The sequence below is a fragment of the Pongo abelii genome, chromosome 3 (genome assembly GCF_028885655.2).
Source record: "Pongo abelii isolate AG06213 chromosome 3, NHGRI_mPonAbe1-v2.0_pri, whole genome shotgun sequence".
NCBI lineage: Eukaryota > Metazoa > Chordata > Mammalia > Primates > Hominidae > Pongo > Pongo abelii.
The window spans coordinates 48,873,526-48,893,866 of NC_071988.2; the positions used below are offsets into that span (position 1 = coordinate 48,873,526).

At 36.1% G+C, this 20,341-nt stretch overlaps 1 protein-coding gene across 1 annotated transcript; it reads left to right on the forward strand.

Annotated features, from left to right (window-relative positions):
• The first annotated feature begins 307 nt into the window (after nt 1-307).
• LOC100431733 (transmembrane serine protease 11B) lies at nt 308-18,849 on the forward strand. The gene is made up of 10 exons (XM_002814737.4): nt 308-451; nt 3,965-4,080; nt 9,498-9,613; nt 9,696-9,763; nt 10,895-11,055; nt 13,096-13,134; nt 14,129-14,306; nt 15,991-16,250; nt 16,615-16,757; nt 17,426-18,849. The coding sequence occupies exons 1-10, from the start codon at nt 444-446 to the stop codon at nt 17,585-17,587; spliced, it is 1,251 nt and encodes a 416-aa protein (XP_002814783.4). The 5' UTR covers nt 308-443; the 3' UTR covers nt 17,588-18,849.
• The last annotated feature ends 1,492 nt before the right edge of the window (nt 18,850-20,341 follow it).

Below are 20,341 nucleotides of genomic sequence, written 5' to 3' on the forward strand. Positions count from 1 at the left end.
CTTTTAACTAGTTATAGTTAGTTTCAATTGAGAAGGGTCAAGGCAGTATAATGGAATTGGTAAAATATAGAGTTAGGATTACCCCTATGTACTTCAAAGCTGTTTCTTGGGTGTACCTCTTAGCTGACCAAGCTGGGCTGTAATTTTTTCTAAATCGCCAAGTCAAGGAAGTTTGTCATTCTTGGGTTAACTCCTGTCTTGAAACTATAGAAATGTGACCGTCATTAACACTAGTCAGACAAGTTTCATCTTATTTGTTCTCTACATCTTACCCAGCCCATAAAAACCAAGCTCCAACACTGGATGTAGCACATAAGTCAAAAACTACATCAGAAGGTTCTAACTTTTATCATCACTATTACCAGCATTGTCATCGTTGTCGTTATCTTCATCATCATCATTACCACCATTATACCTGATACTGCCACAACAATCAGAACATTATGTACAGGTAAAGGGGATTTCACTGGGGAGAGTATGTCGGCAAAATTTAGCAAGTTGCCATTAAGTATGTTCTAGTTTTTTGTTAATTGACTATTTTTATAATTTAGTTTTTATTTCCGGACACTGTTAAGAAACACACTACTGTCTGAGGTCTACAGACCCTTTGAAGTCTCCGGGAAAGTTTCCAAAAGTTAAAAAGAAAAATAATAATTCAGCAAAATTTTGCTTACTGGGAAAGAATATAAATATATAATTGACCTGAAATCTTAAGGAAATGAGGCATAAGATTTCTTTTATAATCACTCATAAGAACACTACTGTTTTTGTTCTCTAGTAATGTAATTGAAATCAAATTTTCTAATATTAAAAGGTTTTCTTAGGAATAATAAAAAATATGAATGCCATTATATATTTTGGAATAATGTACTTTCTAATATAGATTCTGAATTAGCAACAGGCAAACTGCAGGGTCTCAAAACTTCATAAATTTTCAAATGACTTCCTTTCTGTAGACTCTCTTTTTTTCAAAGTTCCAGGAGAAAGTGAAGAATAGAGGCCATTACCCATTTGTTCATTACACTTCTCTGCTCCTTATGCACAATTCTCACCCTAATGATTTAAAGTTTTCTATGGAAAAAAGGTTTATTTTTATAAAATTTGAAGAATTTTGCACCATAATCGTGCTTTAACACATTTCATTGTATGAGATAATTCAGGCACATCTAATTCAAATGGTTTATAAATGAAGTTCTAATAAATGAAAACTATATATTTTTTAATGCTTTGCTGTTTAACTCCGAAAGCCATGCCCAAAAGTGGTTAAAAGGAAATCTAACCACTGGCATGGACCATAAGGGTAAAATTATAACAAGACTGATGTTTTAAAATTGTAAGTGATGTACTCACCATCATTTTGATTAACATCATTATTGCAAGTTGATTAAGGCAAATGGTTATGCCAGAATGGCAATGAGTTTTCTTTTATTTTTTTCCCCTGTGATGGAGCTGGGTTCAAGCCATTCTCGTGCCTCAGCCTCCTGAGTAGCTGTGGTTACAGCTACTCCCACCCAGCTGATTTTTGTATTTTTTGGTAGAGATGGGGTTTCACCATGTTGGCCAGGCTAGTCTCAAACACCTGACCTCAAGTGATCCGCCTGCCTCAGCCTCCCAAAGTGCTCGATTACAGGCGTGAGTCACCACGTGCAGCCAGCAATTAACTCTTATTTGAAGTAGATTCATTCTAAAAGTGAGGCAATTATAGTTTAGTTAAGTACACGAAGTTGGTTAAATTCATTGAAGATTAATTTTTAACCTATTTCCTTTGTTAAGTGAGGGATTCATCTTGTAATGCAAATGACTACCTTTAGAAAAAAGTGTTGCCAAAAATTAATTTGGTAAATGAGAGTAAATTGTTTCATGAATGGACATTTTTTGATACTTAGAACATAATTTTTTAAAGTGCAGCTATTATTCAAAAATAATAATAAATTCCCAGAGGCTACATTTATTAGAGGAAGGGTTGAATTAATCACAAACTCACTGTACTCTTTTAGATATAAAATAGTACTTTAAATTATTTTTGACAAGAGAAGGCCAAGTGAGGAGGAAAGGTCATATCAGAGCTATAGTCAATAATATGTACTCTTCAGAAATTTTCAGAGCATCCAGAACGGGTTTTTAGAGAAAAATCTCTTTTAAGCTGGGTAAAGCAGTGATTATTCTGAAACCATCTCAGAACTTAGAATAATTATTTAGGCTACATAATGTTTAGTCTCTTAGACTAATATGCATGTCTCAGAAAGCCCAAGCTACCAGACTGTTATAACTAGCTAATTCAAAACAAATTTGAGACCTTACTGTCACAGTGCACTTTTATAGTCATTAAAAGAAACATGTTATCAAATATTAATAAAGTTATAAATACTGTATTAAAAATGCTATGCCTGAGTAGACTCTTTTCTGTGAGGCTGATATTAAACAACAGATTTCTGGTACGAAAAAATACATGAAACGTGTCTGAAATAAGGAGTTTCTCTGAAGAGCTTTGATGAATAATGTTGGTTCTGCGAAACACTAACAAGTCATCGAAAGAGACAAAGAGGTACAAGGAAAGGGTAGGATTAAGAATGTAGAACAGAGTGAAGAGGAAACAAGTTTAGGTGGAGTTGCACAGTTGTATAAGGTAATGCTAAAAAAAACAAAAACAAAAATGTATCTACCTAAAAGTTGGTTGGTCCTGGATGAGATGAGAACAAAAAGGTTCACATATTCATAGGAAATATGTAATTCACCAAATATGTTCCCTGATTACAAACTCTTCTGTTTTGCAAGGTTTATTTAGAATGATACAGAATAGAGATTGAAGAAGCAGCTGAGGATGTTTTGCATTTGAAATCATGAATGTTTATGTTACAGCCCTTCCTCCAATGGACAATTATATAACATCATCTCTCAAGATATGAAAAATCACTAGGGTTCAAACTTTATGTAGATTAAGCTTAGTGTGCCCATACAATGTAACTGTAACCACAAATTGCTTTATCTCTATGATGCCGAACCACCATATTTTCTAATTCTCTTTCATCTAATTGATTGGCTTTGATGATGAAACAACTAACTGATCTATTAATTTATATTATGCAAATAATTTACATTTGTTGTAGAAACATTATAGAAAATAGGCCAGGTGCAGTGGCTCATGCTTGTAATCCCAACACTTTGGGAGGCCAAGATGGGCAGATCGCTTGAGCTCAGGAGTTTGAGACTAGCCTGGGCAACATGGTGAGACCACTGACTCAATTACAAAACAATAGCTGGTTGTGGTGGTGCACCCCTGTGGTCCCAGATACTCAGGAGGCTGAGGTGGGAGGATTACTTGAGCCCAGTGGGGCAGAGGTTGCAGTGAGCTGAGATTGTACTGCTGTACTCCAGCCTGCGTGACAGAGTGAGGCTCTGTCTCAAAAAAAAAAAAAGAAAGAAAGAAAATTAAAAAAAAGAAAAATTAGAAAATATAATTAAGTTAAAAGTAAACAAAAAATCTATAATTTTATTACGTAGAGATTACTGCAGTTGACATCATGGTATTTCCATCCACAATTATCAAACCTATAATTAAAACTTGTTATATTATGTATTTAATTGTGTCTATAAGTCCTTATATGTCCCTGTGCATGATATGGCTATAGTTTACAAAAATACAATCAGACTACAACTAATGTTTTGTAACCTGCTTCAATTTTTAAAAAAAGCAAGTCAATTTCTCTTCAGCAACATGAGGACAGAAATCATGTCTATTTTGCTCACTGATGTATTTCCAGCAGCTAACCTGGGATCAATAATGATTTGTTAAGTGAATGAGCATTAGAGTCTATCCTCTTTGAGGCATTTGAGGTTTCTATGTTTTCAACTAGCATAAAGGACTAATGTATAAACTACAATTCATGTACTATGAGTTGAAGGAGAGGCAGGTAGATTTTTATTGTTATTATCTGATTTGAACCAAAATTTTCCTCTTTCATAGGCACGGCATATCTTCCCAAAGATCTTGGCCACTATGGACTACGATCTTTATTTTTCTTGGAGTGGCAGCAATCTTGGGAGTAACTATTGGTCTTCTTGTTCATTTTCTGGCAGTTGGTGAGTATTGATTATTTTCAGTTTTCATCCTTGCTATAAATCTTTTAATTTTAAAAATTGAAAAAAAACAACATGAACATTAAATTTCTTCTTGGGAGTTTTCTTATTTACTTACTATTTTATTTCAACACAGTTTATTATGACATAGAAGTTTATAAAATTTTTTGAATCAGAGGCCTCCTTGTAAATTATATCACCAACTATGGGGGTATGAGCAAGACTGAAATGTTCAATGCTTTGATGTCAATATTCATTGTCATTAAAGGAGCTTATAGTAGGCTTGTAGTTGAATTGTTACATCCTGTAGTAAATATATCTCAAACTTTAGAGATTCCTTCTCTTCTTGGTTCAATTCTGCTATTGCTTATTAAGATATGATGAATAAGTAGCAATGAAAAATCTACAAATAACTCTTTTAATAGTAGATAGTCAAGCATGGTTGAATGGCTAAATGTTTGCACAAACATGTTTTATTTTTAAAACTTTTATTAACAGTACTCACAAAGCTTAGTTTCCAATTTATTTTTACTTTTCTGAAAAATAAGTCCTTAAACCTGTATAGTTATTTAATGTTTTAAAACAAATTTGACATCCTTCATTCCACTTTATCTTCCCAATAATCCTGTGAGCTAGGGATGACAGATTTTACTACTATCCTTATTTTCACATACAGTACACTGGGGCTCAGAAAAGTAAAGTGACTTTCTTGATACCACAAGTTTTAAGTAGCATAGCTTGCTTAAAAGCTTAATATTAATATACTTAATAGTTTAATTATACTACTTTATCATGATTTTTCTGAGTTTTATATCTCTGAAATATATAACCCTGTACAATAATACAATGTAGACAAATTTTGGCTGACTCAGCAAAGATTACACTTTTTCTTTCAACCTGGCTTCTTTTCCTTTGTTTCTCCTCAGTCCTCTTAAGACTAGTCTTTCAGAAGGGTGATGGGCACTCAGTCTCCTCTCTGCCATATCTATCCATGAAATTTTCATAATCTCTTTCTGTCCTCTCTTTCCCTCTACTCATTAAAAAATAACATTCTTCACATAATTTCTTTAAGGACAGTGCTCTGAGTTTTCAAAATCAAGCCCTTGTGAAAAAATCCATTTTTTCAACATACAGTTTGCATCTTAACAGGTCCCCTTTCCTGGGGAAGCAATGTCTTAATGGAAAGGAGTGGTGCAAAGGGGAACTACAGAACCCTGGCTGGAGCAGGAGGTGCATGGGACGAGAATTCACTCTTGAATGCCTCTACATGGTCAACCACCTACTATTTCAGATAGAAGGCTAGAGCAGCTTAAATTATTTAAAGTTAAATTACTTGAACTGTCCTACCTGTGGAGTAAAAATGGACACAAACTCTGTGATAAATGTTGTTTGAAGTCAGTTTGAAAGAGGGGTTTCTGCTCTAGGACTCTGGCTTAGGAACGAATATAATATTTGTTAACATTGAGAACAACTTAAGCTGGATAACAGCTATTGTAATCTCTCATTTAAGTGGTATGAAATTAGCTGGATGGCAGCTATTGTAATCCCTCATTTAAACAGTATGGAATTAGTTTCCCTGTCTAAATACACCTATTATTTCTCAATCAACTTTTAACTTTTGAGTTTCCACTTTTTAGATTAACTCAGAGATAAGTATTTCACAAAGATCATTATTCTAGAAATGACTCTGGTTCATCTCTTTCTCAACCATTTTACTTAACAATTCTATTTCCAAAAGCTTACATACACATGTATAACCAATTTCATAATTCTTCAGATAGTTTATCTAATAGTTCCAAACCCTAGCTTCTTCTCAGAATCACCTGTCGAGCTCTTTTAAAGTAGTGTTCATTCCCTAGGCCCTACCCTTAGGTTAGCTGATTCAGTTGGACTGGGGCATGACCTACCCATGCATGGCTTTTGGAAGCTCTGTAATGATTATGATGTCTAGGTATTGTTATAATCTATTAGTATCAAACAGTGTTTTAGAGAGGTAATAAAATACATCTATCCTAAGAAAAAAGACAAAAGACTTCATAAACTTTGAAATGGAGGCAGTTTACCATGTAAAGATTACTGTTGCTATGTCTGTAAAACTGAAAATCACTGACCACAGTATAGAATATAGAATAGATTTCCATTCAGTTTATCTAAATAATTATAATTGCTCAAGCTGCCATATCAAAATCCACAGACTGGCTAGGTTAAACAACAGACATTTTTTCACAATCCTGGAGACTGGACTTTTAAGACCAATATGCTGGTTGGTTTCTGGGGAGACTTCTTTTCCTGGCTTCTAAATAGCTGGATTTTCACTGTGCCTTCCCGTGGCCTTTCCTCTTTGTGTATTTTGGGAGATGGGGTGAAGTGAGTGAGTGAGAAAGAGAGAGAGAGAGCGAGAGAGAGAGTGCAAGAGAGAGAGAGAGTGCAAGAGAGAGAGAGAGCACGCAAGAGAGAAATCTGGTCTCTCTCTTATAAGGAGACTAGTCCTATTGGATTCGTGTCTCAACCTTATGACCCCATTTAACCATAATTCCCCCTTAAAGATCATGTCTCCAAATACAGTCACATTGGTGTTTAGGGCTTCAACATGAATTTTGAAGGGGATACAATTCAATCCATAATAAAAATCAAGTGAAAATTAATTTTAAAATGGCACCTTGAACTAATAGAATTCTCCATTAAAATTATAACTGGAATCAGAAATCTAAACATAATGGTTTCTCGGAATCTGGGCATGATGTATGAGACTTTTGACAAATTAATCTACCTACTTGTAAATACCCTGGTTCAGTATTCTGGATGTAACACAAAGTTAGCAGATTCTAATTATTTACTTTAGTCATTTGGTGACAAGCTTCACAGATGAAAATGATAAAATAGTAGAAAGAAGAGAGTCTTAGAGTTTATCTATTGTAATTTAGTTTTTGTTTGTTTTTCTTTTTTTGTTTTTTGGAGATGGAGTCTCACTCTATCGCCCAGGCTGGAGTGCAGTGGTGTGATCTCAGCAAACTGCAACCTCTGCCTCCCAGATTCAAGCAATTCTCCCGCCTCAGCCTCCCAAGTAGCTGGGACTACAGACGTTCACCAACACTCTTGGCTAATTTTTTTTTTTTTTTTTTTTTTTTTTAGTAGAGACGGGGTTTCACCATGTTGGCCAGGCTGGTCTTGAACCCCTGACCTCAAGTGATCCTCCCACCTCTGCCTCCAAAGTTCTGGGATTACAGCTGCGAGCCACCGCACCAGGCTGCAATTTAGTTTTTGTGATTAATAAAGAAAATCCCAGCAGGCTAAATATGCCAAGACAGCACAGCTGATTTGTGATGGGGCTGGAACTAGCTCCTCTAGCTTCATATGCATTCATCTTTTCAGGTAACTTCTCAGACAGACTTTGGCATTGGACTTTTGTATGTATTGGTTACCATAAGGAAAAATATAGGAATCTATAGGAATATAGGAAACCTGTTTTTATTTTATTTTATTTTAAAATTATTTCTAACTTACAGGGTAATAAATTATTTCAGCTCAGGAGATCACACTTTTCAGTCACGTAGAGACTACATGGTGTATGTTAAAGGTGGATCAAAAGCACAACTGCTCTCAAAATACAGGAATGGCTGATTGCTTAACCAAAACAGGGTATTGTTTCATATTAGTTCTTTTTATTATTATTATTTTTTTTGAGATGAGGGTCTCACTCTGTCACCAAGTCTGGAGTGCAGTGGTGCAATTACAGCTCACTGTAGACTTGAACTCCTGGGCCCAAGCAATTCTCCCACTTCAGCTTCCTCAGTAGCTGGGACTGCAGGCACGTGCCACCATGCCCGGCAAATTTTTTAAATTTTTTGTAGAGACAGGCTCTCACTATGTTGTCCAGGCTGGTCTTGAACCCCTGGACTCAAGCAGTCCTCCCAGCTCGACTTCAAAAACTACTAGGACTATAGGCATAATCCACCGCATCTTGGTAGTTCCTGTTTTTAAAAGGCTTGTCCTGTTTTAAATTATGGTGACCTAATGTATCAGGTGAAACAGTTTATATTTGGGGAAAGGAAAAGATGGGGTATGAGACCTTGTGACTCACACAAAGCACCACCCATCATATGCTGTAGGGAAATAAAAGGGCACCATGCTTTTACACTGTTGGTGGGAGTGTAAATTAGTTCAACCATTGTGGAAGACCAGAAATACCATTTGACCCAGCAATCCCATTACTGAGTATATACCCAAAGGATTATAAATCATTCTACTATAAAGACATATAAGCCCTTATGTTTATTGCAGCACTGTTCACAATAGCAAAGACTTAGAACCAACCCAAACACCCATCAATGATAGACTGGGTAAAGAAAATATGGCACATATACACCATGGAGTACTATTCAGCCATAAAAAGGATGAGTTCATGTCTTTTGCAGGGACATGGATGAAGCTGGAAACCATCATTCTCAGCAAACTAACACAGGAACAGAAAACCAAACACCACATGTTCTCACTCATAAGTGGGAGTTGAACAATGAAAACACATGGACACAGGGAGGGGAACATCACACACCAGGGCCTGCAGGGAGGTAGAGGTGCTAGGGGAGGGATAGCTTTAGGAGAAATACCTAATGTAGATGACAGGTTGATGGGTACAGCAAACCACCATAACACGTGTATACCTATGTGACAAATCTGCATGTTGTGCTCATGTATCCCAGAAGTTAAAGTATAATAATAATAATAATAAGGGCACCGTGGTGTCCTCCAGGAATAACATCAAGGAATGGAAACCAGGCCAGCAGGCAAAGGGCATGCAAAAGGGTGCAAGACAGTGTATATCATCCAGAAAGTAAAGGCTGACTGATGCTTGTATGTTTCCTGTATGAGAATTGCTTAGAAAGATTAATTGGGTAATTGCTAGGCTGAGTTTAGACTATACATGTAAAAGATATTTTATCTCTAGTGCATACTCAGGTGGATTGTTAGTGACTGCGGGCATTGCTGTTTTGGGGAGGGTGCTGAGGGTATATCTGGACTTAGCAGGACAGTAATGTCTACTATCACATAAAGGGAAAGCGGGGGTCATTGAATGAATGATATGGAGTTGCCATTTCTGGAATAAACAATTGTTCACTCCTCTCCTTTTATTTTTCTCCCTCCCTTGGATTATTTCTAAAGCTGGGTTGAATGTTGAGGCAGAGGTATAAATGGTTAAGGCAGAGGTATAAATGTTGAGGCAGAGGTATAAATGTTGAGGCAGAGGTATAAATGTTGAGGCAGAGGTATAAATGTTAAGGCAGAGGTATAAATGGTTGAGGCAGAGGTATGAATGGATTATTTCTAAAGCTGGGTGGAATGTTGAGGCAGAGGTATAAATCGCTTTAAAGTCACTTTCCACTTTAAAATTCTTCGAGGTTTTTTTTTTCTTAATTTTGCAGAGAAGACTTACTATTATCAAGGTGATTTTCATATTTCTGGAGTCACATACAATGATAATTGTGAAAACGCAGCTTCACAAGCCAGCACAAATCTAAGCAAAGATACTGAGACTAAGGTAAATCAGAGATTTTAAAAATTAATTTTATTATAAATTTGATTGAAACATACATGATGACTCTTTTTTTTTCTCTTGTCAGATGTTAAATGCATTTCAAAATTCCAGTATATATAAGGAATATGTCAAATCTGAGGTCATCAAACTTCTGTAAGTACAAGTTCATTCAAGATTTTATGAAAGGAAAGTAGGTGATATATCATACAACCTTGATTTTAGATAACAATAACAACAAAAAACAAACATAAAGAAAAAGAGAAACAAAGGAAAGGAAAGAAAGAAAGGAAGGAACGAAGGAAATAGAAAAAAAAAGAAAAAGAAAAATCAAGTTCTCCATGATGAAAGTATCACTGTATCTAGCAAATTTCTGTTCTGGGCAAGAGTCATTATATACAAATCTTTAATCTTTATACCTGCAAAAGAATTATAAGGTTATTGGTGGTGGTCAGTCCTAACTGACTGCTATGATGAAAGATAATTATAACTCCATGGAAAACAAATAATTCAACTGGTTTGTTTTTAGCCCATACCTTCCCTAAAAACATCTTATTTTAGTTTCATTAATAATTATCATTCTTGCAATGGCTGTGGAACAAAGACAATATTTTAAGATAACATTTGTCTAGACACACCTTTGAAGGATGCCTGAAGATAGTGGTGGTAGGGAGGGATGCAGGGAGGAGGGTGTAGTGTATGGGGGAAGAGTAATGAGGGTAGAGCCCACTTGTAATTTGGTAATTGTTAATATCAATTCTGGGGAATTCTGAACTCTCAAAACAAAACAAACAAAAAATCCAGCTGACCTAACCAACCTACTTACCTACAGACAAACAAAAACATTTAAAGACCCTAGAATTGATCATAATTATTTGAAAGTGAAATTATGGATATTTTTTAAAATTCTGATTGATATGGCTTTGGTTTGAAAGTCTTCCAAAATGAATTAATCTCTTTTCCTGATTAATCAAAAGAATGTACTGAATATATAATCAAGATGTCCTTCATGCTTTAGAATTCTCTTTCTGAGCTTTTTCATTGTATAGATCTGTTGGGGGAGACTGGTTATGTATTTAAAAACCATAGGAAAAAGGTTAGCACTGGCTTCTAAATACATGCTGGAAATTGTCTTTTGAATGCTATACATGCTTAGATAGTATACGTATATTTTTCTTTAATATATGTAAAGAAAATGTGATAATTAAAATGTGTGAAATTTAATGTGTTCACAAAACCTCTAAAAGATCAAGAAACAGTACATTAGAAAATTTCTGTTGTTTCTAGGCCTAATGCCAATGGTTCAAACGTGCAGTTACAGCTGCAATTCAAGTTTCCTCCAGCAGAGAAAGTTAGCATGAGGACTAAAATCAAGGCTATATTACATCAGATGTTGAAAAACAACATGGCATCCTGGAATGCAGTTCCCGCTTCCATTAAACTCATGGGTATTTGACTTATTTCCATTATTTTCTATTACATTGGTTTTTTCTGGATTATTTTTTTAAAAAGTACTAAAAAGTGAACTAAGAGTTTTAGTAATTTGGGAAAAAAATATGCTTACCCAACTCTGTCACCCCTAGCAATGACTTGGTAGTGGAAAGGGCAGTGCCATGGAATCATTGTCTGAAGAATGATAGGAATGAGGGTTACATTGCAAGTATGGATGTAAGTTTGGAAGGGTTTGGCTATTATGCATGGGAAAGAGGGTGAAGGGTTCTAATTGAATTATCTCTTTTTTTTTTTTTTTTTTTGAGATGGCGTCTTGCTCTGTTGCCCAGGCTGGAGTGCAGTGGCGTGATCTCGGCTCACTGCAACCTTTGCCTCCCAGGTTCAAGCAATTCTCCTGCCTCAGCCTGTGACTATAGGCATCCGCCACCACACCTGGCTAATTTTTTTGTATTTTTAGTAGAGACAGGGTTTTACCATGTTAGTCAGGCTGGTCTTGAACTCCTGACCTTGTGATCCACCCGCCTCAGCCTCCCAAAGTGCTAGGATTACAGGCGTGAGCCACCGAGCCCAGGCAAAGTATCTTCCTTTTCTACTCCTTACTTTTGTCAGGATCTCATGACAGAAAGCAGATTTAGGGCTTTCTTGGTCTTTCAGTAAGGAGACTGCATTGTTCAGTAAGAACAATGTTGGGGATGGGAGTTCTTACTGATTTTTGTGAAAAAACTGGAGTAATACCACTTTTAAAGAAAAAAAATTGTCTGGAAAATTCCCTAGAAAACAAGGGAATCATGAAATTTTGAGAACTTAAATTTAAATCTTTTTCCAATGGTAAAAGACTTTAGAGGGAAGGAGAAGAGGAGGAAACTAAAGAAACATTAGAAAATGCTGACTATACTCTATGGGACACAGAAAGAGAGTAAACAATGTATCCCTCTTTCCCAAAAGCTACTCACAGAAAAGTGATAAGATTTTGCCTCCTTACAGAAAGTGAAGTTTGTAAAGATCGTGAAGGCTTTGTAAAGGTCTTGAAACTGTCACTTGGATTGTTAAAAGGCCAGCTAGGTGATAAGCATGTGGTTTCAGAGTCCAGTTTCATGGTTCTTCCAGCCAGACAATTAATCCTAGGGTCCTTGAGGTCTTGAAAGGCCAGCAACATCTGCCAGTTACTGCTGTTTTGCCACACAATAAAGACCCCATTACCAGTGAACCACTAATAAGAAGGGAACCTGAGGTAGAACTTTTCAAGGGAGCAATAAAATTTTTCTGTGTGTAGCTTTTGGGAAAGAGGGATACATTGTTTACTCTCTTTCTGTGTCCCATAGAGTATAGTTTTCTAGTGTTTCTTTAGTTTCCTCCTCTTCTTCTTTCTAAAGTCTTTTACCAATAGGAAAAAGATTTAAATTTAAGTTCTCAAAATTTCATGATTCATTCTTAGTAAAGAGATTTCCCTAAAGAGCAGGATGGGCTCAGTGAAGTATAATTTTAATTGGGACATTTTTCCTTAAAATATATATAATTCTCAGCATTTCAGGGTAAACAGAATTATCATGGGAAAGAAATCCCTATCACGATCTCTTCAAAATATTTGTAAGGGGAGGGGGGAGAATAGCCTTAGGAGATATACCTAATGTTAAATGACGAGTTAATGGGTGCAGCACACCAACATGGCACACGTATACATATGTAACAAACATGCAGGTTGTGCACATGTACCCTAAAACTTAAAGTATAATAAAAAAAAATTGTAACGGTGCCAGCTTCTTACAGCACTGAGTATTTTACTTCAATAATCATAAAACTGATTTTTGTTTTTTATTCCCTTTTCTCTTTTTCTAGGCTACCTAGCAGAGATATGGAGAGATGGTTATAACATAACAAATAAGAGTCAGAGGGGCTGAAAATACCTGAACTACTACAAATAGTTAAATGTTGGACAATATTGGGTTAGGAAAGTTAGCATTTATGTTCTTAGGTTGAAGTCAATTGCTTGGTGATATTTGGTCAATTTTATATTTTATTTTGTTTTTCACTTTCAGAAATTAGCAAGGCTGCTTCCGAAATGCTTACCAACAACTGTAAGTTAAGGACCTTTTTATTATAAATTTGATGGACTTACAGGTATTTTCTCATTATTTTTCTATTAAAAATATTTGAAATATATCATGTGGAAATCCCATAACACGCTTTCCGAATTACTAGATATACCAGATATTGACTTAGAATTTCTCTTTGAAAAACACTGGTCTATTAATTTTAACATTTATTAAAAATATATATAAAAAGTTAAATGAGAATTGATTCCAAATAATAAAATCGTGAGTGAAAAATATCATATTTAAATATGTTAAAATGAGAAAGATTGAACGAAATGACAATTTAGGATAAGAAGAAAATATAAAACCAGGCTATATAAAATATATTAAAGATAAAAACGGTTCTGCATCTTAAAAATTATTATTATTTTTTGCTTTAGAGGTGGGATGTTGCTATATTTTGTGGGCTGGAGTGCAATTCACAGGTGCAATTATAGTGGACTACAGCCTGGAACTCTTGGGCTCAAACGGTCCTCCTGCCTCAGTCTCCCAAGTAGCTGGGCCTATAGGAGCATATCACTGTCCGGTTACATCTTTTAAATAAATTCTCTTTAGAGTATCATGTTGTCCACAAGATACATTCATGCATTCATTCACTCCATGGATATTTATGGAGTATCTTTTGTTCACATGGAGTCTTACAGACAGCAGTACATATACTATGCAAGATGTAGACACCAATAAGGCAAAGTCTCCACCTTCAAGAATCTGCTTAGAGAGACAAGAGTTATAACACATAGACACAACAAAAGATAGTGGTTGAAAGATGCTTGAGACTGGAAAAGAGGGTAAGTAAGAACCACTCAAACCAAGATAGAATACAGAACCATCACAGGAATATCTTGTAGGAAAGAAACATCATCAATTAAGAGAAGTTGAATAATCACTGAAAGGTTTCAAGTAATATTTAATGATATATTTTTTATAATGCATAATCAAAGATACCTGCTCTTGTGTAAATAAATCCTTTCTCTAGGTTGTGGGAGACAAGTAGCCAACAGTATCATAAATGGCAACAAAATTGTGAATGGAAAAAGTTCCCTGATGGGGGCATGGCCATGGCAGGCCAGCATGCAATGGAAAGGCCGTCACTATTGTGGAGCCTCTCTGATCAGCAGCAGGTGGCTATTATCTGCAGCTCACTGCTTTGCTAAGTAAGTCTGAAAATTTGACTAAATGAAGGATGCTGGGTGCAAAACTATTTTGGATAGTTTGTAGGGGTTAACTTAATGTGTCAAGGTTCACCAAGGCCATATGAAATTTACAATCACATAGAACATTTACAATCACCTGTATAATTAAAGAGCATGAAATGCATTTAAATTAGAGAAAGGAGAGAAAAGCAAATAGAAGTATTAATTAACATTTTCCACATAGGTACCTTGGCCTGACATTAAGTGCTTTACTTAACATCATTTCATTTAATCACAACATTCAATTCTGTATGGAAGGTATAGTTTAAACCATTTGAAGATGAGGAAACCAAGACTCACTCAGGAAAGGTGACAAAACTTGGCTAAGATCACTCAGCTGTTTTTTTTTTTTTTTTTGAGATGGAGTCTCAGTCTGTTGCCCAGGCTGGAGTGCAATGGCGTGATCTCAGCTCACTGCAAACTCTGCCTCCTGGGTTTAAGCGATTCTCCTGTCTCAGCCTCCTGAGTAGCTGGGATTACAGGCACGCACCACTATGTCCAGCTAATTCTTGTATTTTTAGCAGAGATGGGGTTTTACCATGTTAGTCAGGCTGGTCTCGAACTCCTGACCTTAGGTGATCCGCCTGCCTCGGCCTCCCAAAGTGCTGGGATTACAGGTGTGACCCACCATGCCCAGCCTAGCTCTTAAATAATAGAAATTGAATGTGAATTCAAGTATGTCTGACTCCAGTTACTAGGTGCTTCCTTGTCTTGCCATCCAGAAGTTTATAATCTAGTTGAGAAAACTTAAATGTCATATATTAAAAGTACGAGGCTGCATAGTATTGTAAACATGACATGTATTACAAAGATAGTAAGTACTATGGAAATTTGAAGAAGAAAGACAGCATATCCATCTGATGTAAAATTTAATCTGGACCCAAAAATTGAGTATATCCAAAGGAAGATAAATTGTTCTACCAAAAAGCCATATGCACTTGTATGTACACCACAGCTCACAATAGCAAAAACATGAAATCAACCTAGAAGCCCAGCAACGGTGAACTGGATAAAGAAAATATGGGTCATATACACCATGGAATACTATCCAGTCATAAAAAAGAATAAAATCATGGCTTTTGCAGGAACATGGATGCAGTTGCAGGCTATTATCCTAACTAAATGAATTAATGCTGGAACAGAAAACTAAATACCACATCTTCTCGCTTATAAGTGGGAGCTAAACACTGAGTACATATGGATACAAGGAGGGGAACAATAGACATTAGGGCCTACTTGAGGGTGGTAGAAGGGTGAGGGTAAAAAAGTAGCTATTGAAACCAAGGGTATGTGGCAATAAGACTAATTCTGGACCCTATCCACTTATGGAATTGAGGATGCTCATGTGATTCCTGACCAAATCAAATGTTCAGAAACTGGATGGAACTGAATAAGCAGGGGAAAACATCAGTGACTCTACTTGAAAAGATCTTCAGAAAGCTGACAAATCTGAGTCCTTAGCATTATTTTTAAGTGACTGCAACATTTACAACAGCTCCATGTCAAAGATATTTTTCAAAATAGAATTTCAGTGGTTTATAGTTTTGTTTGGGAACCTCATGCCTTAAAATTATGAATAATCACCACTAAGAACACTGTTGTGACCCAGAAACTGAGTGTATTCTAATTACATTGTGTCCTCTAGGAAAAATAATTCAAAAGATTGGACAGTCAACTTTGGAATTGTAGTAAATAAACCATATATGACACGAAAAGTCCAAAACATTATTTTTCATGAAAATTATAGCAGTCCTGGGCTTCATGATGATATTGCCCTTGTGCAGCTTGCTGAAGAAGTTTCTTTTACGAAGTACATTCGCAGGATTTGTCTTCCTGAAGCCAAAATGAAGCTCTCAGAAAATGACAATGTTGTAGTTACAGGTTGGGGAACACTTTATATGAATGGTAAGTTTTTTAATAAAATCATAATAGCTGCATGGGAATAACTGTTTAATCAATCAATCAATCAATCATCCGCTCATGCAATTAACCAATCAATAAATGTACTGAAAAGAAAACCAAGTGGTGGGACAAAAAGCGTGATGTCAAATTGTCTTCACTTCCTAAAATATCTCTGGGAATGGGAATTGGAAAAATTGAAATTATGTGTTAGGCAACCAACTATTACAAACACCTGAAAGAGACTAATCTAACCTGGGACTGGCCTGACTCTTGGTGACCAAGAGAGTCTGCTTTATGCTATAGATAAATATTCTTCGTCCCAGCAAAGTCTAAGATCTGCATAATATGCAGCACTTATTGCTTTTAGGTTCATTTCCAGTGATACTTCAAGAAGCCTTTTTGAAGATTATTGACAACAAAATTTGCAATGCCTCATATGCATACTCTGGCTTTGTGACTGATAGAATGTTATGTGCTGGATTTATGTCAGGAGAAGCTGATGCATGTCAGGTATGTCTAGTTACATTATCCAATTGTTTTCTCCTAGTTAATCAAATGGAAGTTTTTATCCACATAAAATTTTTTTTTGTTAATGATACTGACATAGTAGCTTTGTATTTCAATACACTAAAAATGTATTAATTCCATTTATGTACCAGACACTAGCCTACATGCTAGGGATGTGGAGGTGAACACAATCCTGCCCTCACGAAGTTTTCAATCTGGGAATTCATACAAAGAATAATACTTAGAAGAAGTTTACAAGATGAATTTTGTCCTATTTTCTGGGCAACCTGCAGACCTAGAATGTTGTCTTCTCTTTATCCAGAGATGCATCAGGAGTCTGGGCACGTGCCTATGCCACTTGTTCCTCAGAGGCTTCATCATAGAGACTTAAGCTCAGTGCAAGCAGCTAAGTCACCTTCTCCATATTCAAGCTGCACTCGTTATATAAGTCAAACTCTGGTTTGGTCAAGTCAACATTTGGCAGTTTTAGGCCATATATTCTGGTTCGTAGCTGTCTTGTGTTTAAAAAAAAAGTCCTAAGGGTTTCAGAGTTCCAGGCCCAAAGAGAGTGTATTGGTTTCAGTGCCCAGGAGGTACAGATAACTCCACAGGAGAGGTAAAAGGAAATTTTTTGTTAAGACAAGAAACATTTTTTTCTTTTCTTCTTCTAGAATGATTCTGGTGGACCACTAGCTTACCCTGATTCCAGAAATATCTGGCATCTTGTTGGAATAGTAAGCTGGGGTGATGGATGTGGTAAAAAAAATAAGCCAGGTGTCTATACTCGAGTGACTTCTTATCGCAATTGGATTACATCCAAGACTGGACTCTGAAAGAAAAGGAATTATACAAAGGAACATAAAGACAACTGCAGGCTATCCTTATCTGTGGCTTCAGGATCTTTTTATTTTGATTGTTGGTAAACTAATCATTTTATTATATATAAAAATATAAATGTCTTTATTAATATTTTATTATATCTAAAACACTGTCCATGCATTTATTAGTCTTTTAAATTAATGTAAGAGATAGGAAGAGGCCGGGTGTAGTGGCTCATGCCTGTAATCTTAGCACTTTGAGAGGCCGAGGTAGGCGGATTGCTTGAGCCCAGGAGTTTGACGGCAGCCTGGGAAACATGGCTAAATCCGTGTTCAAAAAATACAAAAATTAGCTAGGCATGGTGGTGTGCACCTGTAGTCCCAGCTATTCAGGAGGCAGAGGTGGGAGGATTGCTTGAGCCCAGCAGGTCGAGGCTGTGGTGATTTGTGATTGCGCCACCACTGCACTCCAGCTTGGCCAACAGAGTGAGACCCTGTCTCAAAAAAAAAAAAAAAAAAAAAAAAGGAGAGAAGAAAATAAAGAAGGCTAATATATAATTTTTCTTAATAGCTGAGTTGTGATTCATTTTACCATTATATTCAGAATTGACCTTAATTTGTTTTCCGGAATCAAAAGAAAATAAAATATAAATTTTGAAAGTATGAGAACATATATAGGGGATTTATCAAATGAGTTACTTTTTATTATATCAATTATAATTTCATTTGTTAACTGGAATAAGTGTGAAAGTGTGCATTACTTTTTTACTTATATGTGAAATGATTCATGTACCTCATAAAATCATGCAATCTCGCAGTGAAGAAGGAGTATCAGAGGGCCAGCTACACCGAGTCTTTCAATTTAGAGATCAACAAACTGAAGACCAGAGAAGAGAAATGATTTGGTTAAAGTCACTCTCCATCATCTGTGATAAGTTGACAAATTTATCCTTACACAAATTTGTCCTCATTGAGTTGAGATCCAAAATTTGTCAGGAATTAAAGAATGACTTTTGAGTGGCAATTATTTATGTAACATTTTCCATTGTCTTCACATTGATCTTTTGTCATTTGTTTACTTTCTCTTGCAGCAAAAATAATATGAGGTCATCAAGGGCAGAGAACTGTGTGGCATCTCCTTATAGTAAAAGTGCAATCATATGGATGGCTAACTTTGTAATCTCTACAAATAATTTACCTTATGTAATTTTCCAAATGTAAAAGTCACCAAAAACTTAAAGGCATTAAAATAAACTAAAAAAATACTCCTTTCTTCATTTGTTTGTGGAGTTACTCTTTTATTCTTTATTATAAAGTATGGCTCAAATGATATGCATATTGACATCAAGCAAATCTATAACCATCTGTGACAAGATGGTGTCTTTCTCTCCTCACTTCTGTTTCAGGCCAGCCACATGTATTTATTGAGTCCCTAGTGTGTTTCAGGAAATGTCAGGTATAGATACAATGTCTTCCTTCAAGGATACCACATTTAGTGAATAAAGATAGGCAGTAAACACATAAATAAGATACTTTTGGATTATGATAAATGTTATAAATGAAATAAAAAGTAATGTGATAGAAAATGATGGAGCAGATAAGCTATACTTTAGATTGGGAAGTCTGAATGACATCTCTGAGGGGGTAGCCATTTGAGCTGCACCTAAAGGATGAAAAGCCAAAACATGGAAAACATATGAAAGAAAAGATATCCAAAGGGAACAAGTATAAGATTCAGAGAGAGAAAAGCGAGGTGGATATGTGGGGCAGAAAGAAGGCCAATGTGATTGAAATCTCATGGATAAATGAGAGATGGTAGGGGAGAAGATGGAAGAGGTAGATGGGGGCCAAGTCAAGTACCCCTTGGTAAGCCATGGTAAAGACCTTGAATTTTCATTCTAACTGCAATGGGAGGCCCAGGAGTTTTCCAAGCAAAGGGAGTGAGATAATCTAATATATACTTTGAAAAGATTACGTAACTTTGATGAAGAGAATGGGCTGGAGTGCGGGTGAAGAGCATAGAGTGCAGGCAGACTGGTTAGAAAGCTACTGCAGCTGTCCTAGTAAGAAATGAACACATATTCACCCTTTTCCTTGGGCTAGGAATATACCTTTGTAGGATAACAGAAGACATCCTTTTATAGTGCAACCCAAAGTCGAACAAAGTTTAATATTACTAAGAGGTGAAAGGTATTGCAGGCTGTATAATGATTTCCTTGTTTTGTAGATAGTTAATTCAGAAGTCAGATGTTTACAAACATTTAATTTATCCCCAACATCATGAGTTGAATCACAGTCTGTCCCTTGCTTCTTCCAGAGGGAAAACAAATGGAACTGAATGTGTAATAACCCCAATATGGAAGAAAGAGGAAAGTGATTGGAAGGAAGGGGTGGAGAGGAATTTGGAGGAGGATGGGAGATTGGTGGAGGAAGAGAATTTGTGAGACTAAGGGGTCCATGAGAAAGAAATGAATAGTGAAGATTTCTCAAGATTGAGGCTTCCTGGTTGAACAAGGAGGGATATGATACCATGAGTGGCCAATCTCCAGGCTTGGTGTGGAGGTAAGGAGCAGGTGGGGCAAGTTATATAAGGTAAAGCAGTTATTATTCAGCCAAAGGTGGATTCCTTATGGTGTGCAATAGCAGCCTTTACTTCAGTCTTAAGAACTTAGGATCTTCACATTCATATGGACTCTATGTGTGATGGATCAGCTAAAAGTAAGTGTTTTTTTTTTCTTTTTGGTAGTAATAGGCTGCACCATCCTGGCC